At 47.6% G+C, this 27622-nt stretch overlaps 3 protein-coding genes across 3 annotated transcripts in view; 2 read left to right on the top strand and 1 right to left on the bottom strand.

The window, feature by feature from the left end:
• The window catches only part of NXN (nucleoredoxin), a 90469-nt gene extending 86561 nt beyond the window's left edge, over positions 1–3908 (top strand). The window contains exon 8 of the mRNA XM_055001948.1: positions 1824–3908. Within this exon, the coding sequence (XP_054857923.1) occupies positions 1824–2006 (183 nt within the window). The 3' untranslated portion in view covers positions 2007–3908. The remainder of the gene's footprint in view (positions 1–1823) is intronic.
• A 1488-nt stretch (positions 3909–5396) lies between these two features.
• MRM3 (mitochondrial rRNA methyltransferase 3) lies at positions 5397–11315 on the bottom strand. Its single transcript, XM_055001331.1, has 4 exons — positions 10965–11315; positions 8310–8554; positions 7141–7308; positions 5397–6178 (listed from the first exon to the last, which is right to left on the bottom strand). The coding sequence occupies exons 1-4, from the start codon at positions 11261–11263 to the stop codon at positions 5583–5585; spliced, it is 1308 nt and encodes a 435-aa protein (XP_054857306.1). The 5' UTR covers positions 11264–11315; the 3' UTR covers positions 5397–5582.
• On the top strand, positions 11286–25671 carry GLOD4 (glyoxalase domain containing 4). Its single transcript, XM_055001334.1, has 9 exons — positions 11286–11913; positions 12762–12811; positions 14147–14267; positions 15166–15310; positions 16045–16181; positions 18526–18612; positions 19081–19194; positions 20203–20289; positions 24104–25671. Exons 1-9 carry the CDS (start codon positions 11719–11721, stop codon positions 24167–24169), a joined length of 1002 nt encoding a protein of 333 aa, XP_054857309.1. The 5' UTR covers positions 11286–11718; the 3' UTR covers positions 24170–25671.
• Positions 25672–27622: the final 1951 nt, after the last annotated feature.

Raw genomic sequence — 27622 nt, 5'->3', positions numbered from 1 at the left:
GGCTTGACTGACAGGTGGGGCTGGAAGGCAGGAGACAAAAGAGCAAGCCCTTTTGTTGCTGTGATTCAGGCGGCCTTTAAAAATTGTGCGCCTGGATTTGGTTGCTGCCGAGAGTGTTGATGGAGACAGTGAAAGTGATACTTGTCAAAAATAGACAGGCCCTGGCTCCCAGCAAGGTTACAATCAAAGCCAAGTCCCATCTAGACCGGCACACTCTCTCCAACAGTGGACACGCACACTGCTGGGACTGGGTATCCTGCCTCTGTACATGGAGGTTCTATAGGCACAGACAATTCCTCCCTGAATGTACCCATCTCTGTTCTGTTGCCCATCTTGCTTCAATGAATCCCATGACTCAGTGCCATGTTTTGCAAAGGTGGGGGGACAGGGCTGTTCTTTCTCTGCCCTTCTGAGACGGCTTCCCCCGGGAAACGCATGTGAGTTTGTGAAGGATTCTAAAAGCAAACCAAAGAACGCGCCATGAAACGCAGTGAGAATTTGTGTTTTAAAGTAGCGTTTTTAATATTTGGGTGATGAAGCTTTCCAGATTTCAAGAAAGCCGTGAAGAAAGTTCCTTCGTATGTTTCTAAAATCTAAAGCCACGACTTTGACAGGACTTGAATTTTCTTTAGAGCAAGGACAGCTTAAATCCTGGATTGATGAGTGTTTTCTTAGAAACAAATCCCATGATGTTACTCTTTTGAGTAGTAGTGCATAGAATCATAATCTTAGAAGCACAGAAAATGAGGATTGGCTAGCGAGCCTCCCGAATGGTGGTTTTGTGCAAAGACGCTTTGAGGTGTTATCCCACAGTGCTGGCTATGGGAACGGAATTTCTGTTGCCGATTTATCAGGAATCGCAGACTGATGATTTCCTATGGGGAAAGTCGGTTGGTTTGTTTGAGATGAGGCCGGTCGTGAGAGGCCTGAGTCAGTACTGCGGCATGTCAAGGATGCCTGAACCTGGCCTAGACCTCAGAGCGAACGTCTTGATCTTCATCTCTGGGCAAAAACTTTGCAGCAGACCAAGAAGTACGATTGTGTAGCGCAGCTGAAAATCCGCTTGAGCAAGTGTGGGAATGTGTTACCCAGTTACTTGAAGCCTCGAGAATGGCAGTAAACGGGTCCCAAATATCTCTGCCCGTTACACGGAGGTTTGGAATTATGAGTGGGAGAACGCTTGGCTTCCCACTTGCCTTTGTAATTTTCTCAAATTTATGACGTCCCTTCTTAGTGGTCGTTTACCCTAAACTAAAAGCCCCCAATTTCTTTGTTTCCTGCAGGTGTGTGTGTGTGTGTGGGGGGGTCTCCTTCAGTGCAGTTCCCTTCTCCACAAAGGTGATCACCTCCCCCCCCCCCGCCCTCAACTGTGGCCACACTGGAAGGGGCGTGAGCAACTTGCTGGCACGGTGCTTGGGTGCTGATGGGTCAAAAAGCAGCACGGAGATGTTGTGACACCCCTGTGGGGACCTCAGGGCCAATTGGGAGGGGGCTGTCAAGAAGAAGGCAGAGCAAAGCAATGTTCTTACGGCCTCCGCTTCCGCCAGTCCCTTCTGGGAAATGGGAGATTGGCCCAGCCTTTCCGCCTTCTGCCTGACAGGTGCTCAATAACCAGGCAACCTTTCCTGTATGTTTCCAGCTTGGACTCGTTGAGTCCAGGGCGAATGGACGTGTTATTCCAGATACGACTGTGCCCCCCCCCCCCCCGGTTTACATCTAATGGCATTAGGAGACGGAGTGCTTGCTTTCTCCCCTTTTCAATCCAGATGTCTTTGCCTAGATTTCACCGAGTCCTCTCTCTCCCTCTCCTCCTGGGCTTTTAGGACAACATGACTGACTCCCTTCGGGATTATACCAACCTCCCGGAAGCAGCTCCCCTCCTGACCATTTTGGATATGTCTGCCAGGGCCAAGTACGTGATGGACGTGGAGGAGATCACCCCAGACATCGTTGAAACGTTTGTGAATGACTTTCTAGTGGACAAGCTGAAACCTGAACCCATCTGAAGCGGAAGTGTGGGAGAAGCAGGGTGGGAAAGGCTGCCTCTAGGGCCTCCCCCACCCCACTCCACTCGGACCCCATTTTTAAAATTGCAGGATTTCCCCAGCCCTGAGTAGGGCCTGACCGGCAGACTTCCTTGTGGTGCCTTGCTTTAACACAGCTGAGTCTTCTCGCCGCCATTCTTCAAAGGTGCTGTTTCCAAGCAGGGGGGCATCGATGGGGGCAGAGCGGGCTGCTGCTTGGGACGAGCTGCAAGCGGTGGCAGTTTGCTGTTCACACATGGCGTTAGCTAGCAGGTAAAGATGGACTGTTTCCCGATTGCAGCTCTAGGTGTGGGTACGGGGGTGGGTGGGCACGTCTGGGGCCTTCCTCCTCTTTCTGCATTCACATAACCGTTGCAAACCAAGCAATAAGCAAATCTCGTATTTCTGCCCCCCCTTTTTTTTTTGCATCTTCCCCTAACAGTAAGTGGGGGAATCCTTTTAAATGAACAAAATCTGAAAAACTACAACTCGTAGAAATAGTTTGATTTTTTTTCATAGTGTGCTGTAATGGCAAGATTGGGGGGGGTGCCCCCCCACATCCTTTAGATGCAGTTTTAACTTTCAACCCCACCCCATCCCCGGTTTCTGGGGCTCCCCCAGCTCCTGGGGCTTGTAATATCTGGGAGAAGGAATGGAAGTTAAGGGGGTCTTCCCACAGTGATTCAGTTTTTCAAACTCCCTTTCCCAGGAAGAGGAAGGCAAAGGTGCCTGCTATGATTCTGTAGCCAGGCATCATCCAAAAACTGCTCACCTGCTGGAGCCCTGAGCAGTCCTGCTGCACTGCTTCTCAGCCCAGGAGTCCACCTTATTTTGTGGGGCAGGAGCTGGCAGCAAAGGATACTGGCTACACCGATCCACCCGGAGGACTGCACCAGCCTCCGTGGGGTATCCCTATGCAGCTCGGTTTCAAGATTTTTTGATGAGTGGGGTGGATGGAGAATGTACCTTTCCCAGACCAAGATGCCAGCACCCAAGCTGGGCCCACTGCCAACCACCGAAAAGCCTCTGGGTGGCGGTGAGGATTTGGGGCCCCCAGGGCTCCGTTCCTCACTCCCCCCCCCCCCCCGCAACTTGCTTGGCGATGACTGCCTCAAAGAGCAGCTGTTGCTATCCCTCTCCCTGGGTGTTCCCAAAGGCTCCCCCACAAATGAGAGTTCCTGAACCATTTCGAGCCCCATGAATTGTAGCGCTGAGCCCAGTGCATGGCAGCATGTGTGTGTATGGGAAGGGGATACCACAGCAGCCGAGCCTTTCACTGGGCTTTAGACACAGTGGAGCTGTCTCGGCACGACCCGCGTTTGGCACCTGGCACTGCCGTCCCTGTGGTGAAAAGCTGAGGTTCAGCACCATTCTTACGCCGCTTAGGATCAGGGCATAGCAGAGTAAGAGCGTTTTTATCTGGCCCTTCCCTCCAGGGCGCTCTGGGGCACAGTGGGCATTGTTCTCGCCTCTTTATCCCATGAAGTAGGTTAGCCAGAGAGGGACTGATCCAAGATCACCCCTATTGTTAAGCACATGGACAGTGAGCCATCAGATGGCTTTTCTGTGGAGTGTCGGGGGTCTTTCTTGTATTACCTGCACTGGGGGAATTGTAGCCAACGCCTCCCCCCAAACACCCCAATACTGCTGCAGTTGGTTCTCTTTTTCCCAAGTGCTGTCCTCTTCTTACATCTAATGGTGGGTTGATTCTCCAGAGGTGCAACCCTATCTTTTCAGGCACTGGGGGATGAAGGGGAGCCCGCTTGGACTAGCACAGCCAACCTCCCTCCTTTTTTTCTATGCCCTGGCAAAGTGACATTGTAAAAACTGTACATGGTGGTTGGAACTTTGTAATAAAACCTGTTCTCATGACTTGCACTTGTAGGGAGTGTGCCTTGGTTTTTTTTGTGCAGTAAAGATGCACCCAAGTCTCTGGGCCACCTCTGGGTAGGGGAAAAAGCACTCTAAAGACAAACAGATGCCGTAGAAGTATAGGAACCCTTTTTGGGGCATGCAAGTTGAGAGAAGTGAGTTCCAATTCAAGATTCTAGTCCATATGGTGATAGGATAGAATACACCACTTCAGACTGTTGAGGGAGTGCCCCATTTTGGAATACAGCCTTATGTTTAAAGAAATCCCTGCAAATAGAAAGCCAGCACAACAAGCCAAGAGAAGGGAGAGTATTTTTTTCCATTCTGTGAAAAAGCATTCAAAGCTCAAATCTTCATCCTGCAGACTTAAGTGGTATAACCTGTAATATTCACTCCCTTCTCCTGCATGTGTGAATCAGGCCTTGTTTTAGCTTCAAACAGGTGAGGTATGGCAGCCTATTTTCCCCCCATAAACTGCTTTCCTGCATGTATTGCCACCTTCTGGCCAAATTAAGTTTTGCAATCTGCTTCATCAACTAGAATCTAATGTTGAAGATCTACAGAATTAAAATACATCTGGTCAGCAAAATACTAGTTTCAAAGATTACTGATGGGTTAAAAAAGAGAACAGTTTAGATAGCACAGCAATCATCCTCAGATCACATTTTAAAATAATCTAAAAGGTTGCACCACATGGCCCGCAGCTAGTGTGTAGGTGGGGAAGGAACTATGGTGCGATTACGGTACAAGTTTTTTAGAAAAGATTTTTTTCAATTCATAACAGACATACTGAGAGCAGAAATTGCAGACTACTGGAGACCATGTTATTTTCTTCTCCCCTATTTAAACAGACTGACAAGCAAACCGAAAGGTTATTTTGTACCCATCTGGCTTCAGAGTAAACTGCATTGCCATTTTCAGTAGAAACGCATCGTAGGGGTGGGGCGAGGGGGGGGGAGAAGACAAAACGGAGGGTCACTCTGCAGAAGGGAAACTGCAACAAACCTGCCTGCATTTAGCATCCCGAGTATCTCTCGTGTCCTCAGCTTCTGTTGATACCATTGTGAATCACCTGCCAGCCACTGAGTCACATATGAGGCAATTTTATTTTGAGTCTACATTGGCAAATGCTGCCCAGGGCATTTTGTGCTGACTTTCGTGCCAGCTACATGGGCAAGGGTTGGAACAAACTTAGCCCAGTTTTGCAATCAAAACCCTTCTGGTTTTGCCGCAAAATCCAAACGCTTCTGAAGGCTGGACTTTTTTGCCGCAGGTGGGAAAAGTCCCTATTTTGGAATGCTCTTCTCTGGAAGATTGTTCCCCGGTAACTAGGAGAGGACACTGTATCTGGGAGAGAGGGCTGTGCTGAGCCTTTTTCCCTAGTGTTGGTTTATTACATGCAGGTCGCTGATTTAGAGGGTGTCTGGGAGCATTCAAAAACAGGGACTCTGTATATATTCTGCGACCTGAAGCAGAAGAACTCAGAATTCTACCAAAGTCTGTCTAGAAAGTTTTGGCTGTTGCCTGTTTATTTCTGCAAGATTCTTGCATTTCTACATCCTGAAGGACCACATTTAGCAAATATTCCGGACGGACGGTCTCCAGGGCAACAAGGCTTCTGTGTTGCTGGATGAGTGAGTTACTTTAGCTAGAAGGGGAGGAGTGTAGCCCCACAAAAGGATGAGTCTAAGTTGCTCTCTCCGGCAGACGGCGAGTGCTCAGCAGCTGTGGCCGACCCTGGTTACGTGGCTCCTCGTGGCTTCCGATTTCCTCTCTTTGGTGCAGCTGTCTCTTGGCTTCAAAAAGCAGGATGCTGGCCGCCATGGCCGCGTTCAGACTCTCTACGCCTGGCACCACGGGGATGAGCAGCCGCCGCCCGCCTGTGCTCTCCGTCAACTTCTTGGCTTCTACGCTCAAGCCGTGGGTCTCCCCCCCAATTACCACAGCCACGGGACCCTCCATCCATGGCTCAAAGTAATACTTCACTCCCAATGGGCCTGGCCCTGCTGCTGCTGCCGCCTCTTCACTGTCTGGATCGGACCCCTGAGCCCCCCGAACCGGCTGTACCTTCAACTCGTAGGACCAGCTGGCCTTTGTCAGCACTGGGGGCTCCTCCTGGGCCCGTAGACTGGGCTCCACAGTGCAGTCCGCTGTGTACACGCATGTGTCAGGGGGTAGGTAGTTTGGGACCACCTCCCACTCCAGGTTGGAGATGACGGGGAGGCGGAAGTGAGCGCCCATCCCTGCCCGAAGTACTTTGGGCTCCCACGCGTCGACACAGCCTGGAGAGAGAAAGGGGAAAGGGCAATGCCTGGATGAGTGGCAAAAATTGGGAGAAAGTGAGATCGCAAGCTACCACTGCCCACAGTCCCTTCCCCAGTTCTATGGGGATTGCTGGCTTCATTATCCAAAAATAGGGATACACATTCAGACGTTAATAAATCTTACTACCCTCCTACGAATGGGGAGTTGGTCCCAGGTTCTGAGACTGCCTGCTGCTCTTTAAGGAGAATGGGGCAGGATCTTGGATTTTCTTTCCTGTCATTTTGGAAGGGGAAGTATTACAGCAATGGAAGGGCCTCACAAAGCAATTAGTGCTTCCTGCTGGCCCACAAATGCCCAGTTTCCTTTGCATGGAGTAGCATTTCTGGCCCCTGAACCTGTAGTAATTTCTTGCTGATCTCTATCCTAGAGAACAACCTCCTGTTTGCTCCTCCAAGTACACCTGAGCAAATCCCTCTGCAAGGTGGTTTTGTGCATAAGCGCACAATACTGAATGACCACACGTTTGGGTATATATGCTGCTCCGCACACATGGAAATAGGTCTAGGTGGCCTTGAAGTGCACTGATCCAATTCATGGCAGCAAATGTGAGCTTTGGGAGTGAAAAGGCACATCAGCAGACCCCCTTGGTCTTCTCTGTTCCTAACGGCACTAAACCACTTGTGTTCTCCCACTTGTGTTGCTTTTCTTTGGACCCTGATGATATTGACGGCAAACCTTTGGACTTCCTAGCTGAATCTTCTGTATCTTTTTCTGTATTTTTTTGAGAAATAGGACGATCACAAGTTGCCACTTTTGCTGTGGTTGCTGCAACAATAATGCACCCCCCCCCACACACACACAACCCCTTCCTTTAGAAGAGAATGGGACTCCTTTAAAAAGTATCTTAGTTCTGGGCTATGTATATTTTTGCATTCCAAGGGGATAAAAACAAGGCTCTAAGCCCCCCCCTTTTCCCTACCTTTGACAAGCAAGACCCTCTCGCAGCCTGCACCAGCCGCTGATCTCAGGATAGTCCCCAGATTGCCTGGATCCCGGACGTTGTCGCAGATCAGTGAGAGAGGCAGCCTGTGCTGCTGCGGAACCTCTGGGTAAGTCATCTTGGCGTGATCTGGTCTGGGAAAGATGCCTGAGCAAACAGAAACAAATGGTATTCGAGGGGGAATAGCTGGGGCTGAACAAGAGAAGAGCTCAGGGCCAAAGGGAGCACTGTGTGCCATGGCCGGGAGGAAAACCATCCCTTAGAAAGGGTGCCAGATTTGCATTTGCTCATAAAAGAAGCAAGATAACTTTAGCAGAAGGGTGCAAATTCCAAACGTTTTGAGTAAGGGCCGGTGAGGCCACTGAGAGCAGAGGAAATGAGTGAGTAGAGAGGAAGAAATTTAGATGCGGGGCGGGGGGGTGACTTTAGTCTTCCAGGAGCTCCATCTTTTCCCTGAAGCCTCATGCCCCCGCTATCCCAATGAGTCTTAAACTGAGTGAACAGAAGTTGGACTGCATATACAGGTTTCCTCAACGGTTAGGACATGATTTATTTGTGTTAATTGAACCTGAGCCTATGCATCATAGTTTGTCTTTTCCTCCAAGGGGCTCAGGGCAGAGTAGCCGACTCTTCCCCTCTTTCATTTTATCACAACAGCCCTTTGAAGCAGACCAGGCTGAGAGAGGGGGGAGCTTGGCCCATCTTAAGAAAGCCAGGAGCACTTTTGCGGGGTCAGAACAAGGTCCATTTGGCTTGCCTTGCCAGGAGCTGCAAAGAATTGGCCTGAGGCCTCTCTTCTGCCCGCCCCTGCTTCAAATCCAAGAAACAGCGGTTTGATTGAGACGGATGGCGAAGACAAGACAACATTAGAGAGACTGGAAGAGGCAGGAGCTCATTTATGAGGCTCTCAAAAGAACGTGATCCTTGGCTTTAGCGCTGGAGGCTGTCAGGTCTGAACTCATTGTTGAAAGAGAGAGAGAGAGAGAGAGAGAGAGAGAGAGAGAGAGAGAGCAAAGATTTCCCAGCCAGGCTCCTGCCTGAACAAGGGCCTGGGGGACTCTTCTCAGAAGCTGTTCCCATCAGTGGATGACTCAGGCTGGCTTTGAAGCATTGCGGGAGGCAGATTCCGCTCCTTGAAGGCAACTTACCAATCACCCCCTGGGGGGCAATGACGTCAGACCAGGTCGTGACGTCTTCGAACTTGACCTTGACGAGGCTGGCGCCTTTCAGTTGTGCCGCCGGCAGCTCCCGCAGGCGCTCCAAGATGCTGAAGAAGAGTGTCTGGGGTACGGCGCCAGCTGCCAGTGCATCGGCAATGAGGCGTCGGCCTTCCAGCAAGATCTTCCCGTGCTTCTCCCGGAACGCCCTTGACTTGGCAATAGTCACCACTTTGCTGAGGAAAAACAGGTCAGAGTTGCCACTCACACTAGACAAGGCAACTTTTGAGTGATAGAGAAGCTGCATGGTTGGTTGGTTGCTTGGAGCCAAAATGAGGGCGTAGCAGCTTCAACTGAGCTTTTTGGTCTGGAGGCAATACTTACTAGTTCCCCCTGAACTATCCTCCCAGAGTGAATCTAAAACACAGTAATACGGTTTCCATTCATTTCCCTTCTTTGCTATCATGATTTAAACTGTAAGTTCCTTGGGATACAGCCCGGAATGAAGAGGAGCCCATAAGAACAAAGAAATCTGCTTCCTGTAACAAAACAAGTTTTCTGTTCACAAAAATAAAAAGCTTCCCATGAGCAGAGAGGTCCCTGTTATTAGCCCCAGACTACAGCAATCGCTTCCACTGTTGAAAATAGTAAAGAGTCCAGTAGCACATTTAAGACTAACCAACTTTATTGTAGCATAAGCTTTCGTGAACCACAGGTCTCTTTGTCTGATGCACTGTCAACTTTTGAGAACCACAGGTCTCTTCATTAGATGCATCGTCAGCTTTCAAGAACCACAGCTCTCTTCGTCAGATGCATCATGCATCTGACGAAGAGAGCTGTGGTTCTCAAAAGCTTATGTTACAATCAAGTTGGTTAGCCTTGAAGCTTCTACTGGACTCTTTACTATTTTGCAACTACAGACTAACATGGCTAACTCCTCTGGATCTATGACTGTAGAAAAGGGCTGCTTGGGAAGATGGACTCTTAACAACCCTCTATCCCTGCTAAGCTCCCTCCCCAGGTTGAACCTAGGAATTTCCCAACTCAGAGTAAGGAAGCCTACGGAGAAGCCACAGGTGGCATAAAAGGAGAGGGAGATCCACATGTTTCTTTTTCAAAACAGGAATGTGTTTCTTTCGTTCTTTCGGTGCAAAAGATGTGCTTGGATATGTGTGGGTAGCACAGGAAGCCCCAGAAACAAGAAGGAAGTTCGGGAAGCAGAATTTGACTCTCAAGCAGCAGGGAATGGGCTTGGGCACAAAGACATCCTCTCTCAAACTGGCGCTCTCTGCACCTGCATGATGTACTAAACATGTCCTTCTTTGAAGCATTTTGAGGCCTGCCTTTCTCCCAGAACAATGAAATATCACAAGATTATCAGTAGTACAGGCAGGAGCAACCCATTTAAGGTGGTCTTCGAAGGCCACACCCCACTCAACCTGCAGGGAATAATGTTGCCAACCTCCATTCAGCACCTAGTGATCTCCCTGAATTACAACTGAGAGCCAAACTACAAATGACACCTGACACAGATTGTACACTTGTCAGCTTACCTCAAGTTTTGATGGGAAATGTAGGCATCCTGGTCTTACAGCTTGGCTCTCCACACACATACACACAGAGCGGAGGGGAAAGGGGGCGCCCGGCAAGAGCCCAACACCTGCACTCCTCTCCTGACCGCATGTTTTCCCTCCCACAGACTGCCGCTCTGTAAACTTCTGTAAGCTGCAAGGCCAGGACGCCTACATTTCCCATCAAAACTTGAGGGAAGCTGACAAGTGTCCAACGTGTGTCAGGCTTCCCTTGTAGGCTGGCTCTGAGCCTCAGTCTCTCTACATAATACTTTTGACATGTGTTCTTCACATGCCAGGAGAAGCAATGTTAGCCAGGAAGCATAGTTTTGAAAGACTGAGTTGACAGAGATCACCTCTGGCGTGCCAGAGCTTTTACCCTGCTGCCCTTGCTGCTTAAGACTTTGAATTAACTGAGCCTTACCAGGGCAAAGGCTCCAGAAGGAGGGATCCTGGAGACAGCACAAGACTTTGAGAGAATCTGTCCTCTCTGGAGCAATCTCCGCCGGCTCTGTCTTTCAAAACTATGCTTCCCGGCTAACATTGCATGCCCTGACATTTGACGAACACGTGTCCGGGGACTCTTGGGTAGAGAGACTCTCAGACGACAGAGATCACTTTGCCTGGAGAAAATGTCTTTAGGACTCTACGCCATTGTAGCCTGGAGAGGTCTCTCTCCAACCCCATCTTCCCCAGGCTGCACCCCGATATCCAGCTCCGGGATCCTGTAAATTTGGGGGTGGAACCTGGAGAAGGTGCCGTTTGTAGAAAAGAGGAACTTTAGCTGGGTATAATGCCATAATCTACCTTCCCAATCAATCATTTTTTCCCGGGGAACTGATATGTGTTGGCTGGAGATTTCCAGCCATCACCTGGAGATTGGCAACCGTCCCCGTCTTTCCGCAAGGCGCCGCAAAAGGGTCACATGGCTCGTAGAATCCCGTCCCCTTCGAGGTAGGGGAGGAGCTTGGAAGTTCCTTTAAAGCAGACCCGGTTGGGCCACGCCCCCTCCCTTGTACCCTCCCAAACTACAATTCCCGGGAGCCATTGCGGGGAGGGAGGTGGAGCTCCTTACCTCAGCCTCTTGTCGCCGGGCCCGGCCCGCTCGTAGCGCAGCTCCGCCTCTTTCTGCGGCTCCTCCGCCGGAGCTTTCGGCTCCCGGCTGCGGGGCTTCTTCTGGCGGGGGCCGGCCTGCTGCTGGGCCTGAGCGGCGGCGGCGGCAGCGGCGTCTTCTTGCGCCTGCGCGCGGGGAGGGAGAACGCGGACGGGGCTCCTTCTCAGTGCGCGCACTCCACGCTCGCCGCCTGTTGCCCTCGATGGTGGTCGCGGCAGCAAGAAGGGAAACCGCGCCATGCTCCGCACGAGGGACGCCATCTTGGTCGAGGGCACAGCGGAAGGGGCTTCGGCTTCAAGGTTACCTGCCTGACGCTCCCTCCGTTGCTAATAGCAACGGATTGGGGGGGGTGCGCCAGGCGCCATCTTGGTTGTGGGCAAAATGAGGCAAAGCAACGTCAAGGCGTCAGCTGTCATGTGATAGGCGTGTCTGACGTCATTTCCTTAAACCGCGATTTCCTCCAGCTATGAGGTTTGTCGAAGGCACCGGAACTCGTGTTAAAAGCGGCTTTTACCCATGATTCCAAACTCCAGCGCTGTAATCAAATCATTACTGTATTTATAGTCTGTCTCTGTCACTGGTTTGTCTTTCGAGTACCACAAAGCTACTTGTTATCGTTGCTGCAGCCCCGCGAAAACAGAGTGCCTCAGCTTTATCATAGAGACATCCGGATAGAGCGTCAAAACTGACCGTGGGGTTTCCTAGTGGCTCGTGGATGGCGTCATTGCCACGCGCCGGAAGGGGGGACGAGCGCAAAAATCAGAACTGGGCTAATGAGCATACAAGCCTAATAGGGGAGAGAAAAATCAGTAGACGCAAAATGGGAGGTCGGCGAGCGCTGCATTTCGTGTTCAAAGTCGGTAACCGAGCCCAAACCGCCCGCTTCTACCGAGAGGTTTTGGGCATGCGCGTAAGTGAGGGGCGGGGAGAGGGGAGACATTGGAACGCGGAGGATAGAGGACAGCCGAGTCTACGGGTGCCTCAAGGACCAAGAAGTGTCCAGCAATTCTTTAGTACGGATGCCTCAAGTGGCCAATTTTAGCTGCTGCTCTAAGGGGCTGCTAACTGACTGATTCTTTTGTGTTTGTCATATCTCAGTGGACAGAGTCCATCTGAAATATTGGCGGTCAGCCTAACCGACCTCGCAAGCTTGTTGTGAGGATAAAAAGGATGAGAGGCGAATGATATAAAGCCGTTTTGGCTTTCCAGTGGGGAAAAGGCAGTAAATTAAATAAATAAATTTTAGGTTTAAAATGACAACACTGTGTAAACCGCCTTGAATCTTAGTGAGAAAGGCGGACTATAAATAACATAAATATAAATAAGTAAGAGAAGGATGAAACAAAACTCAGTTCAGCTGCACTTACTGGCAATGTTTGTTTACTCATAAGTAAGCTCCACTGCCTTCAGTGGGATTTTCTCTTGGGGAAGTATGATCGGAACTGAAGTCTTAGACTTTCTGGATGAGAAAAGAAGAGCTTTAATTTGATGAAAGAGAGAGAGAGTAATAATAATTGCATTCATATAACACTATTTTTTTCAAAAGGCTTCATGTACGTTATTTTGATCCTTACAACTGCCCTGTAAAGTAGGACGTTGTTATTCCTTTGTTGCCAATGGAGGCTATAGTGAGTTTGTGACAGAGGAAAGACTTGAAACAGGGGCTTGATGTATAAATTGCTTGGATGCTGCTCTGCACTGGAATATATGGTATTGCTGAACTGAGTCTTGATCGGCTACCTATGCTTGCACCCGTAGGTTCTAAGGCATGAAGAATTCGAAGAAGGTTGCAAAGCTACCTGTAATGGGTGCGTTGACTTTCTCAATTATTCAAAGCCACGCTTTTATGTGTAGACTCTTGAATGCTTGGAGACAGTATCCCCTTTGTTGACTCGCTCATTTCCCTAAGTATGTACAATTACCAGTGTTCTGCCAATGAATGAAATCTGGTTTTCAGGGAATCGAAATTATCTGAGGAAAGGTGAGGCTTATTTGTCTGTTTGCAATTCTCAACATTTTAGATGATATTTTCTAAACTGAAAATTACTTGAGAGCATCCTGCAGCTACCTGTAACTGATCTGTTGTGAATTTTATGGAACATTTATCAACATTCCGGTTCTTCAGTATTACTGTATTAGCAGTAATACATAAATGAAGAATGGGAAAGGGGAGTTTTATGAGAATGATAGGGAAAGAGAAGAGCATTTGTGCTTTTGATAAGGAGAATAGGCTTTAAAACGATGTCAGAGACCAGAGTGCAATGCAGTTTTACTCCAGGTTAATCCCATTGTTTTCAATGGCCTTAAACTGGAGTAAATGTACATAAGAATGCATTGTAAGACCTGGTTCACACATGTAGGGAAAAGATGGAGACCTCAGATGGTAGAAAAACAGCACTGAAAGCACAGATAGGGAATAGAAATGTTCTCCGTGCTGTGCTAGTTTTCTGTCTAAAGGGAATTTTTTATGTGAGGAAATATGAAGAAATTTGTTACCAACTGTATAAAGGAATGTAGTCCGTTCCACCAGTTCAATTCTCTTCCACCTCACTCTCCTACGGGTCTCATTGAATCCTAAGGGAAAGCTGAGCCCAGAAGTCTGAGAAAGTTGAAAGTGCTAATATTTGATCAATCAATTGACCAATCTTTTCGTCTTTTGGTTCAATCAGATGCTCCTGTATTAAAGCATTAACTTTATCAAAACAATGCAAATGTTTAGTCTAATTACAAAAATGTTCTGTTTTAACTGTGTGTGTGAAACAATGTTCTTTTTTGTTTAAAAATGTGATTAGTAGTTCTAACTTTTAACCAAGGGAATGCTTTCATCGAATCATCTTTCTGGCTTCACCCTAGAATGCCAAAGGTATCTTTTTTAAAAAAAACTAATACAGAAATAAAGCAAAATCGCAGTATGTTTTTATAAAATTCACATTAGCTTTATCAAGGGAATTTGCTCCCAGTAAAGGATACGTTGTGTGTGTGTCTTAAGCTGCCACATACAGTGAATATTTGACTAGTCAATTGAATGAGATTTAGTTGAAAGATGTGGGATTGAGACTTTGGGGATCTGGAGGAAGGTAGCTGTAGGAGATTGATTGCTGAGATTCTGACATGTGTTTTAAAAAAGTCAAATGTGTTTCTAGTCCCTATGATGGAAAATGGAGTAAAACCATGGTGGGGTATGGTCCAGAAGATGATCACTTTGTGGCAGAGTTAACCTACAATTATGGTGTCGGAGACTACCGTCTTGGCAATGATTTTCTGGTAGGTGAGATTTGTTTGCAAGAATCCATGCTTGGTACTAAAAGTCATGCACTGTTGTCTAGCATTTTGGGTTTCTTTTGAATGTATAGACATTTATTTATTAGACATTAATCTCCCACAATCTCTAGGCCAAGGCTGTCAGGGGACCTTACAAATAAATGAAGATTTCACAGCAAAAAAATCACAGTGGGAAACACCGTAACATTTGAGGGGGGGGAATTTCAAGCGGCAGCAAATATCTAAAAGGAGGTTTTGCATTTAAAAAAAAATACACAACACACAAGCTGTAGGGTTCACAGCAGACAAATCAAATCGAGCAATTGCTTGGGCAAGGGTGTCTTGGGCAGTTGCTTGGGGAAGAGGTGTCTTTGCCTGGCACAAAAAGCTTAAAAGATTCTTTGTCAGGTGAGCAGTAAAGGCATTCTAAAGAGAGGTGCTGCAGTCGAGAGGCCCTGCTTTTTGTTACTGCCCACCTTGTATGTAAAAGAGGAGGGGAGATGACCAGGACTTCCAGAAATTTTCATCGTAGGGGACGTTGGCGTGGAAATAGTTCACTGGCTTTCCAGCAGAGTTCTGGGACACCCTGAAAATGGATTTGGGGCCCCCAATGAGATCAGACAGGGCTGAGACAGATTGCCCTCTGCTATTCCCCTACAATGCACAGTCTTAGTAGGGAGTATAAGAATTTTTTTAGGTCACGTTCACAGATTACCTTGAACAATGATAAGGCCAAGAAAGCAAGCGGAGAGCATCCTTCCTAGTGTCTATCCCAGTACATATGGGATGCTTCTCAACAGGCAAATTATTGTCAGCAGATAAGGAATAATTGCTCTGGACCTCTCCACGCAGTTGCCCACCACCTATCTCACTATTGTTTTGTGTTTTCTGGCAATGCCAGGGCATGACGGTTGTGTCCCACCAAGCAGTAAGCAATGCCAAAAAGCTGGAATGGCCCCTCAAAGAAATCTCAGGAGGTGTTTACCAAGCAGAAGCTCCTGGAGGCTACAAATTCTTCCTGGAAGACAGAGAGTCTCCAAAGCCAGGTAAGGGGCTGAGTGTGTTCTCTCATGGCAGGGCCGTACAGCTGCAGTGCCTTGTCTGTTCCAATTGGTCCATGTATGGCATGTTCATTTTGGATTATTGCAGTGAGTTAGTCTGTGAGTATGGTGGGCAGGCGAGTGATGTGGTAAGGGCTGTCAAGAGCAGGTACACCCTCTGGCCCCCGTCCTGGGTGCTGCTAACAGCCACCCCGGGTTCTAAGCAGCCTCTTAGAGGAGTGAACCTCACCTGCTTCACACGAGACCCACCCTGGTCTCTGGGTTGCTAGTCTGGAGGATCTTGCACACAGCAGTCAGACACTCGAGCCCCAGGCAGAATAATTATTTATTAGGTCAAGAGAGGGTTTAGAAAAACAACAGAGGCCGCTCTCGAGACAAGAGCAATGGCAAAAAATTTAAAAAACTTAATCTAACCTAGCCTAAAACTATCTAGACAAGTGATTACAAAACCCCGTGCTCTCTGTGGTTTGGCTTGTTCCCCGTTCCCCCACCCACACCAGCCTTTTATTTTAACAAGGAGGAGGAACCACCTAATCTTAGCACAACACCAGGTGCATTCACTTAGCTGAACTATTCGCTGTTCTAGATAAGGGCCCTCAGGGTCATACAGCGACCTCTTTATGAAGGAGGGACAGGAAGTGAGGGTTGGCAAGTGGCGGCCCTCGTGGACTTCCACATTCGGAAAATGGCTGTTCCTCAGCACTCATGCATTCTTTCAGATCCAGTGCTGAAGGTCACCTTAGCTGTGTCTAGTCTTTCAAGATCTGTGGACTTCTGGTCAAACTTGCTGGGCATGAAGGTTTACCAGAGGGATGAGCCCAAGCAACGAGTTCTGCTTGGCTATGCGGACAACCAGGTTGGTGAGAATCGGCACATGGTTTTCAGAGAGCTGCTTGCTGCAGTGGCTGGCCGTTTCCAGTCTTCCTGTGGCTTAGAAGACCTTGTTCTTAGAGACCCACCCACACGAACAGCAGCACTTCCTGGGAGCCGCCCCCCCCCCCCCCCCGCATAAGAACCATCCCTGCTGTCGGCTGCTCTATTGGGTGGGGAGGGGCAAAGGATACTCGGCAGAGGGTGCTAATATTTCAGAGAGAAACTGGTATCTGGGTACATACATATAATGGTATCAGAGAAGTATAATTGGAATTTCCAAATATCACCTAGGATCATTGGGGAGGAGTGTAGGTTTATAGGATTGTTTTATTCAAAATCAGCATTTCAGAACTAAAGATGTGAAGCTTTTCTATCCCAAAACAGAGCATTGGTCCACCCAGCCCCGCAGTGGCTCTCTAGACGCTCACACAGAGATCGTTTCCTTTTTACCTTGAGATGCCAGGGGCTGAACTGGAGTCTCTCTGCATGGATTGCATGTGGCTTCTCCTATGGTGTTTTTTTTATACTGGGACAGACTGTTGATTCCTATTTGCTCAGATTGGCGGTGAGTCTCCAAAGCTCTAGCAAAGGAAGCCCTTTCTCATCACCTTTTACTCAAGTTTGTTTTGATTGGAGATGCTGGACTAGCAAATTTGGTACAATGAGTGGCGAGGATGGATAGTTTCTGGATGCAGGGGAGGCAGAACCTACTGAAATCTGGGTTATTGTTGGGGGTTATTGATGGAGTGAGCGGCAAAGGTAAGGAGGCTGAGGACGAGCAAGAAAACCTCCCCTGGAGTATTGGAGCCTAGAAGGAGATTGCTTTGCCGTTGAGCTCTGGGAAGGAACCAGCATGGTGTAGTGGTTAAAGCAATGGACTAGGATTTGGGTGGCTTGAGTTCAAATGCTATGGCTGGAGGTTCAGGTCTTCTTTGTGGTATGTAATGCTTTTTTCCAGTTTAGCTGATGCACCAGCTATAGTCATTCCTTGAAAAAAGTGACCTGGTTATGGAGATCCAACTGCTGATCACATCCAGGTTAGATTACAGTAATGCTCTCTTATATGGGGCTCCCTTTGACAGCTGTTTGGAAACCTCACCTGGGCCAACAGGCAGCATCCAAGCAACTGTCAAGGGTGGGATATAGGGATCGTATCAGCCTTGTACTGAACGATCTGCATCAGCTGCTGGTTTGTTTCTGGCCTCAATTCAAACGGCTGGTTCTCATCTTTAAAGCCCAAATAGCTGGGCTCTAGGGTACCTGAAGGACCACTACCGTCTCCTAGATTGTCCAGTCCATCAGCTAAGCTCTGCTACCCAAGCCCTGTTCTCTGTAGTCTCACCCATAAAGCTGCGGCAGGCTGTTGCATATTGCTTTTTTTGTCTCTAGCTGGCTCTTAGCTTGTTTAATGGCTGCTTTTAAAAATGAGATGGTTTGTGTTTGTTGCTTTTATGGGTTTTTTTGTTATCTTGTTTTTCCTTGTGAGCTTCCTCAAGCAGATCGCTAGAGAGGCAGTGTTTACCTTCTTTCTAAAGAAAATAACTGATAGAAGAAAGGGCTCCAGAATTGAACACCACTGGGGACTGCTGTCTGAAATGCTAGCAGGAATTAAGGTTGTTTGGTGATGGTCAGATCAGCACTGGCCAAGACCTTGAAGCCTCTCTGCCTCTTTGCATTATTTTAAGGTATGGGGAAATTGCTCAAGGTTTGAGAAATCAGTGCAGCAGACAAAGTTCCATTCTGGAGAGACAAAATTTGTCTGCAAAGGTGACTGATGAACTACTTGACTGATGAACAGCAACACTTTGAGAAACACAATTAGTGTATACATTATGAATGCCTGGATAAAGGGACCCATGGATCCATGTTTGCTATCCAACCTTGAAGACATTCTACTAACTTCTGCTGATAACTCAGTTCCATATTCGATTCCAAGGCACTAGGGTTTGAACACATGCCTTCCTAAGAAAAAAAATCCCCAAAGTAGATCAATTCCCTTGGGGTGAACTTGGGCTCACACATACATCCAAGTTTGCATTAAGCCCATTTGAGGGAGTTCTGTTTCTTTTTAGCCTGCTTATGTCCCTTTGAAAACATACACATGCAGAGTATGAATCAGCGAGGCGCCAGCCCTCTTTCTCTACACCAAACCCTTCTGCTTATTTGCAGAGCTGATTGACGTAACCCAAACAAAAGCCGGGAGAACAGGTTTTTGGCCATAATTTGCAGAAGTGTGACCATTGCGGGCTCTTGCAGGCCCACATAAAAGCGGCCTCGTGTTTCTTTGCCCCTCTTAGCTGTCTCCTGTTCTTTGTTTCCTCTGCCAGTGCAAACTCGAGCTGCAGGGCATTGGCCAAGTCGTGGATCACGGCACTGCCTTTGGACGGATCGCCTTCTCTTGCCCAAAGGAGCAGGTAAGCCTTCCTCTTACACGCCATGCACTCTTCATGCAGAAGTTTACTTGGGAGGTTGTCCTGGAGCGGCTTCATTTCCTCTTCTGTTTGCGACCAAGGGGATGGCAGCAAAGCAGCGTTCATGTTTTGTCATCATCCCCTGGTGAGTAATGGGAGTCTGGGGTGTGTGGTGGTCCTGTTAGGATCCCCAAGGAAATCCAGGGGTGGTAATGCTAGGGGGAGCAAAAGGTCAGAACCTGTTTTCTTATGAGCACTCCATCACCAGCTTGCTGCAGTGAGGATTTTCTAATCTCTTTTTTATCCTCCCAAGGAGCTCAGGGTTATCCCTGCCTTCATTTTATCCTCACACCAACCCTGTGCAGTAGGCTCGTCAGTGAGTGGGTGTTTGCTCCAGAGTCTTCCAGCAGCTGAATGTTTTGAATCTGGGTTTCCCCAGTGGCAGACCGACTTGTTCTGTTTGTTCCCAAGCTTCTGGATATCGAAGCCTTGATGAAAAAGGAGAACCAGAAAATTCTGACGCCGTTTGTGAGCCTGGATACCCCAGGAAAAGCGACTGTCCAAGTTGTCATCTTGGCAGACCCTGTGAGTGCCCTTGGAAATGGTGGAGACATCACAACTGCCTTTGTGTTTCAAATGTCAGAAAAGCCCTGCTGGATCAGGCCCAGGCGCCATCTGGTCTGCTATCCTATGTGCCAAGGTGGGCCGACCAGATCGCCCTAGAAAGCCCACAAGTCTCTAATCCCCCCCCCCATTTTGTATCCCAAAACTAACATTTCGGGGAGATGCTGTATGTGGAGGTGCTGTTTATTAATCATGTTTAATACCAGTTGATAGGGATGTGATTTGGAAAGATTCAGGAATCCCGAATCAGCCCCAGCATTGTTGAGCCGATTCGAGAATCCTGAAGCAAAGCTTTTCAAAACGATTCATATCGATTCAGGAAGCTTCAGGCAAAGTGGTTGCAGCTGCGTCCGCAGCACTTTTCTAGCTGTTTGCATTGTTATTCCGAATTGTTTTCATGCTTCGAGTAAATCTGAAGTGGGAACCCCGAATACTTTTCGGGTGTACACCCCTACCAATTGATAATGGATATTTTTTTCCCCTTAAGCTCCTTGTAAAGCTGTTCAAGCTACTGACCAGCTCCACGTTGGTGTCAAGTTCCACATATTTAAAATTATCGTCCCATTTGTAGAACTGTACAGTGATGCCATTAAACAGGTCGCAGTTGACAGCCCCTCTCTTATCTTGGAGGCATCCCCACCAGCTGCCCATAAAACAAGGTCAAGGGAGACTCTCCTAAGCCGCTTCCTTTCCTCCCTGTGAGATGCTGGCCCCGTCCATCCACTCTAATTTTAGACTGTATTTTCCTTGGGGCAGGGACCTGACTGCTGGGGTGTATGTTGCCCTTAAAGCACCACTTGAGGCTGAGTAAGCTATAGCTCTATAACAACTCAGAGATGTAAGTCTCGAGGCAGGTGGTAGCTGCTGCCGTGGGATCAGTGTAGGTCCGGAATGCAGCTTGTGCTGGGCAGGAATGCTGTTGGCCCTCAAGTAATTTCCTTTCTCTCTGTCCACTGAAACGGGTTTTAGGACGGCCATGAAATCTGCTTTGTTGGTGATGAAGGCTTTAGGGAGCTTTCCAAGGTGGACCCGAATGGCGGGAAGCTCTTAGATGAGGTGAGTCGGTCTTTTTCTGCTAACCAAACAGAAGACTTGGAACTGGTATGGCTTTCCTGAAGCCACCTTGGAGATTTTGGGGTTTCCTTTCAAGGAGATGGGAGCCATGATGGTTCAGTTGCCACACGCTTGTATTCCGCATCTGTACCTTCTGTCTGATCCCACTTTCCAGGTTATTTTAGAATCTGGACTGGAAGCCACCCGCCCCCTTTAGAGGGCCATGTGTATTACTCCACCTGGTACAGATTAGTGCTGTTAAAATGTCCCATGAGCAAACCAAGCCCAGGCTGCGAGCAGTGACAAGCATAAGTTCACATAGCCAGGGGAGCGGGGAGGTGAGGACAGAGCTGAAATGTGCAAAGATCTGATCAGAAAACCAGGTCATACTCCACTTTTATAGGTGAGGAATGCCAAGCCTGAGAGTTAGCCCCTGAACTTGCTATTTTTAAGAAACGGCAAAAGACAAAAGAGAAACCAACGCAATTATTTGTGAGACTTGCTATCGAGGATGAAAGATTTCTGCTGCTACTATACAGTACGGTAATAAACTAGAGACACAGCAGGATGGGGGCAAGCTTGTGTTGCTGTGCCTTTGTCCAGCAGCAAAAAAAGAGCTAGACTGTTCGGTTGGCTGGTGGGGAAGTGAAAACTCAAACCAAGAGCTGGCCGTACAGATGGGGGAGGTGCTGAGCTGTGCAGAGAGAATGGAGGCCGAGAAGAGAGTCGGAAAGGTGATGCAGCAGAGCCGCCCCCACCCCTCCATTTCATACAGCAGAATGGAGACACTTTGGTCCGTGAGTAGCAAAGTCCCCCCCCCAGTAAAGGCAGAGTGGGGAAAGGCAATTGAGACACAGAGGCTGAGCTTTTCCTGGCCGTTGCCCTAGAAAACTGCATTCTGGCTCCTCCCCATGCTGTTACAGCAAGTCTCGGATTGTACAGAGTGCCTTCTCTTTTGAGTATTAATAGGAAGCCTCGGTCACACTCTAAGAAGGACTTCGAAGGCAAACAGATTTGCTGTCTCCTCTTTATTTAGAAACCAAGCACTGCTCCTTTGGAAACCAGAATGCACAGTGTGCTGCTGCTCCACAAAAGACTACTTCTAACAGCCCCTCTGTGTTTCCGGGATCCAGAATCTTGTCTGCTGTACAGTTTCCAAATGTTTTATGGAGCTTCCAGGATTCAGGGGAGGAACTAGTAGGCATAGGGGGTGCCGTGGGCACCATGACAACCACTGGTACTTCTCCAGGAGCCCACGGACCTTTCCAGAAAGTGGGTGCAGCTACTGTAAGGCAGGGCTTGTTATTGGCTGCCCTCATTCAGATCGGCAGGTTTTCTACTGGAGAATCAAAAGGACTGGGAAACACCTGGGCTTTCCTTAGTTGGTCTATAGTTCTACTCTCCCTTCAGGCTTACTTTCTTTCTAAGATCCAGAGGAGTTAGCCATGTTAGTCTGTAGTTGCAAAATAATAAAGAATCCAATAGCATCTGTAATACTAACCGACTTTATTGTAGCATAAGCTTTCAAGAACTGTGGTTCTCAAAAGCTTATGTTACAATATAGTTCATTAGTCTTAAAGGAGCTACTGGACTCTTTACTTTCTAAGAGGTATGAGGAGGGAGGTATTCCATTTGGTTCCATCTCCCACAGCAGCCATATTGGGGTGGCGCTCTCCCCTCCAAAATTCCAAAGGTGCCTACAGGCACAAGGAGGTTGGGGATCCCTGCCCTAGAACAATTATTAGGAGGGGGTCATTTGACCAATCAAAAAATATTTGATCCGTTCACCAGTATGCATACGGAAAGGGTGGGGGAAGGAACCTGCAACCAGAACTCAAAACCAGAAAAGGTTGAGGAGCAGAGATATAAATAAAAACCAAGTCCTCTCTTCCAAATCCATACTATGTTAAATATCCTTTAATAAATAAACAACATATCTGTAGAAGATTCCTATTTCAAGCCACAAAATCCCAAATGTGTTTGACTATTGAACTACGTTTGAACTACAAATGCAAGACTAAGTTAAATCTCCATTTAAAAAGGAGTCATCTTACATTTGCATAGAAGTTACAGTTATGTCAAGTAATTAAAAGATATGTAATTTTTTAAGTAGGGGTTGTCTTATGTTTAGGGTCATCTTCCTTATAAGCAAATGCGTGTTTTTTTAAAACGTGTGGATTGTATTAGAAAAACAAAAAATCTCCGTCTCTCATCAACCAGTTTAGTGCTTCAGCTAATGAAAAAAAACCAAATTAGTTAACACTGTGACACAGTGCAATAAAATGTAGAAAGAAACTGTGGTGAATGACTGTAACTTCGAACAATGGTAGTTAAAATTTCTATCAATATGTATGATTTACTCTAGACCCTTTTTAAAAAAAGTTTTTACCCTGGAATGCCAGCTTGGTTGACCTACAACTGCACAATTCCGAAAACAGAAGTAATGCAAAGTAACAGTGGTTATTCTTACTCTGTTTGGAGCTTTCTGCAGTTGTTGTAGGTGGGAGAAGTTTTGCTCTGGGGCTCAAAGCTGCCGTATGAGCAATGGCATTCCTGGGTAAGAGGAGGATCTGACAAAATTTGGCCATGCGCACTTCCCAAGCAGGCCAGGAAATTAAGTGGTGTGTCCAACCCTAGGTTAGGGGGTTGCCCTTGCTTGTACATGAAAACGGGGTGCACTGAGTTAACTAAAAAAAGAGCGGGGCAAAAGCTTCACGTTGCCCTTTTGGGTAGCTATCCTGCTTTCATCCTTCCCGGCCTGCCTTTCTCAAGGCAGCTAGCAGACACGGTCCCCCCATTCTCCGTTTCATCCTCACCATCAGCCTGTGAGGTAGGTTTGTAATGAATCCTGTGATTCACACCCAGTTAGGGGGTCTGTAACCACTTAACTTTTGAGAACTGTTCATTTTAGCTAAATAGTAACAGAGGCCTCAAAGGATCTCTATCTGATATAACCCACTGAGAGAGAATTTATAGTGCAAATAAAACGAGGGTTCTGAGCTTCTGATGTTTTTCCAGCAAACTGAACAGAGAACTATGTGAGTTAATGATTTTTATTGAAATACAGAATCATTTTTAATTAGGCAAGAACTCGAAAATTCAATTACTGCTGAAAAACCACATGCAATAAAAAATCAATGGGCACTGAAGTCAATGGGCTTAGACTGGAGTAACTCGCCATAGGATTGCACTGTAAATCTTCTAACATTTCTCAGCCTTAACTAAACACAAAAGGCAAATCAGGTTCCAGCGGTCTCCAGAATGCTTTGAAAGGTTTTGAAAACCTAATACATCCACTGAGTATCTCACCTAAATCTCTGGCAGATCCATTAACAGAAGCCTAACTAGCCCTCTACATGCCACTTTTTATAATGTGACAAATGAATCTTTATAACATTAACATATAATTATCTTCTAGATAAAATAATTGGTCCCCCACAGCAATTCTAAGATAAACAGTCAGGTGCTCTCAAAATTGCATCTTGATTTTGCTCAATTTCTCTAGTAAGGTTGAAAGTCTAAATTTGGGTCTTACAATTAAAAGGCAATAAATCTACTTTCTTCAGCTGCACTAAGGAACTGTCAGGGATCAAAGCAGTGCTGTACCTTTTATCCTGACCAACTGGTGAACTTCCAGAGGTTATGACAACGACCTAAGAACACACGATTGTCTGTGATTTAAAAAACAAACATAGATGACAGGTTGGCCCAATTGGCTATTGTTAATTCACTCTGAATTTCCCAACTTGTTCTTTGCGGAGCCCTTTCTCATACTCACTGTACTGTGATGTGGCTTTGTTTTCCTTCTCTCACACAGGCAATGGCGGTTGACAGGAGTGACGAATGGTTTGCCAAGCATAACATTGCAAAGCCTTCTGCATAGGCTGAACAGCCGAGACAGCCGGCAGTGGCGTTCGGATCCTTGGTTGTGTGTGTGCGTGGGGGGGGGGCACCTCATACTTTCTATCCACATAGCTGTGACCATCACCTCTAGGCCAGACTGTGTGTCATTTTGTAAAAAATCACTCTGACTGCCAACAGGCTCTCTCCCTTTTGAACTGATGCCGAGGGAAGGGGTGTGGGGGGCGGGACGAGCTTAAGCAGAGTACATAGAAATTTTGGGATGGATCCAGAATAAATTTTCCAGTGGCGGAATGGACCTTTCCCGCATCTCACCTCCCACTGCGGCCCCAAAATGCTACGCAGAGGAAATCGCCCTTTGAGTCTGGATCCAACCCTTGGTGCCCTGAACTAGATCAAGCCTGTCGGCCTTCTCAAGCAGACCACCGGCTACAAACAGCGTTCTGTTGGATGCACCCCCCTCCCCCATTCTGTTTTGGAGGCCCCTGGCAGGGAATGTCCATGGCTGTCAGGTTGCTTGGCTTGAGTTACTGGTGATGGGGCATAGGAGGGCGCAGAGGTCTAGAAAGAATTCAAGCTTTTAACCCAGACTAGGTCTGTAATTTCGAGTGCAAAGACACTTTTGACTGCCCATTCCCATACTTGGGGGCGGGTTAGGAAACATGAAACTATCTTTGATGCTTTTCATCCTGGTTTCTCTGAATATGCAGTGAGGCATTACCTCTCTGGTTGGTTTGACTCAATTGCTGGATCCAGCATTTCTCTTGTGTTTGCCTGAATGGCCAAAGTGCCTCATGCTGGCATAGTGTGTTTTGCTTGGTTGGGCTGGGGGAGATGGGTGGCTCAAAACCTGGGAGCTGGTGCTCCGCAGCTACTCCCCTGCCGGTACAGATGATGTGCTTCTGTGCGTTACACAGACATTAATCTGCGTTAATATTAAAAGAGCACAGATGCAGCTGTTCTAGAGTGTTGTGCTGGTGAGCAGACGGATCAAACGTGGCAGCAGAGAACTTCCTCAGCCACTTCTTGCAAACAACTGTGATCTTTCAAATCACTGGAACATCAGAAGGAAGAAGAGTATCTTTCTCATTTTACAGGAACAACCAAGAGAAGCATTTACGTGGTCCCCAAATTAGTTTTCCAGTCAGCTCCTCCAAAGGCTGTTTGGTTGCCAGCCTTCCTCGCTGGCCAGGAGAATAATCCCCAGCCATTTTCTGGCAAGGGCATGAGAGGCAGGAAGAGAAAGCTGAAATGTGACGTTCTCACAAGACTGTTATTTAAAACAATGGCGCTGTAGGCCAAGGCCTGGAGCAAAGAAGCCCTCTCACATTCCATGCGGTAACGGTCCCGTTGGTAACGTCTCTTTCACTCTTTTCCTGTTTCCTCCTGGTGCACAGTTGCTTGGCAAAATGTTGTTCTGCTGTGTGATGTTGCTTTGAAGTTGTGTAACAGAATCAAAGGCCTTCTTTGTAGGGGGTGACTGGTCCGAGCTCCTTGTATTTTTGAGATCTCTAGAATAAAGAGTCTTTGAATGCCTAATGCTTATGTCTTCTGTTAAGGACAGGCAGCAGAAAAAATGATTTGGGAGAGGCACCCAAAGCAGAGAGCCTCATTCAAAAAGCCTTTATGTAGGCAGGGCTGTCCTGAAGATTGGCTGTGGGGTACAAACCTAGAACAGGAGCAAGTGTTACATGCGGCCCTTACAGGTGCCTTCCTGGATTGGATACTGGATCTGGTCTAGTATCCAGTTTCTCTCAAAATGACAGAGGCCAAGTTCTTCTCTGATGCTGCCTCCTAGTTTTGTTTACTGCCCCATCTCCCTTGCCTCAAACAAACCACAAATACACTCTGAATGTGGAGGCCCCCTTCAGTCACCATGGCTAGTAGCCACTGATGGACTGACCTCTCCTCCACAAACCTTTTAAAGCCATCAGTGCTCACAGCCATCACTTTGTTTATTTCTGGGGATAAACTCTGTCCTGTTGATTTGCCCTCGATCCACCCAACTTCTGAAATGCCCACTATATCTATTTAATTTATTTTATCAAATTTATACCCCACCCTCCCTGCAAACAGGCTCAGGGCATCTAACAACATAATACAATTAAAACCATAAATATCTAAAAACCATAAAAACAATACAAAACAAACTGGTGCCATGATCAACTCAGGCTATAATAAATATCTTTAAAACCATGTATATAGCGCAGGGCAGCTGCCAGCAAAGCACGGGATGTGGCAAACGAAGGGGACAATTCGCTGGCTCTCAACCAAAGGCCCAGCGGAACAAATCTGTTTTGCAAGCCCTGCGGAACTGTAACATGTCCTGCAGGGCCCGTATCTCAATTGGGAGCATGTTCCACCAGGGCCAAAAATGCCCAGGCCCTGGCCCTCATCAAGGCCAGATGAATGTCCCATGGGCCAGGGACCACCAGGAGCTGCTTATCCGCAGAGGGTAAAGCCCTGCGGGGAACATAGTGGGAGAGGCCATTTAGCACCAAGCACTCTATCTTCGCCATCTGGGCTTGGAGACCTCTAACATTGGCACAGACTCCTAAATCTCATTTTCCTCTCCAGGGATCCATGCCCCCTACAGGCTTTTGGTATCTTCACACAGTTCTCCTTCACAGTCCTATTCTCATGTTCTAGCTCCCTCCCTCCAATATTACCTCATCTGCCCTTAGGGACGAGTCCTCCCAAACAGGCTCCTGTCGAATTTCCTCCAGGAGTTAATTTAGAAGCTGCTCTGCAACTGTTTTGGTATTCAGTGCCAGCAGCCTGGTTCCCTTTTGGTTCAAGTGAAGCCAGTTTCTTGGCTAACAGATTAAACCCTCCCTCCTGGCACCACTTTTTCATCCATGCACTGAAGCCCTTGATCTCTGCCTTTCTCGCCAGCCCTCTATGTGGAACTGTTAGTGAGTCTGAGAATGCGACTTGGAGGTCTTGAACTTTTAACATTCTACCTACTCACCTAAGTTTTTTCCTTCAGGAGGCTACATTTCCCAATGTCGCCGGTGTTGACATGCCCTATAACTGCTGCCCCCTCCCTAGCACTAGCTATCAGACTTATCTAGACAGTGTGTGATGTCTGCAACCTTTGCCCTAGGCAGTCAAAACACCCATCACAGACGCCACCACTCTGTCTTCCTGATGGTCAAATTGTCCACTACCAAAAGCCCATTTTCCTTTAGCTCCAAAGGGCTATCCTGAATAGATCTTAGTCCATCATCAGAGGAAGGGATCACTTCTTCCATCTTCAGCCTGAAACCCTCTAATCACAAGACCATGAATCTCCACGACGACAGCAGAGGAGCTGTTCACACAGAAAGAGGACCTCCTAGAGGCATGTGGACAAGACCTTCGGGGGCCTGCACTCTTTCTCAGCTTCTGCAGCTCAGCAACCATAGTTTCAAGGGAATGGACTTACTCGCCAAGAGTTTCACATACAGTGCACGCACAAAGCTTCTTTCATCAT

Source organism: Eublepharis macularius, chromosome 17 (assembly GCF_028583425.1).
Source record: "Eublepharis macularius isolate TG4126 chromosome 17, MPM_Emac_v1.0, whole genome shotgun sequence".
NCBI classification, from domain to species: Eukaryota; Metazoa; Chordata; class Lepidosauria; order Squamata; family Eublepharidae; genus Eublepharis; species Eublepharis macularius.
This window is presented reverse-complemented; position numbering and strand designations above follow the sequence as displayed.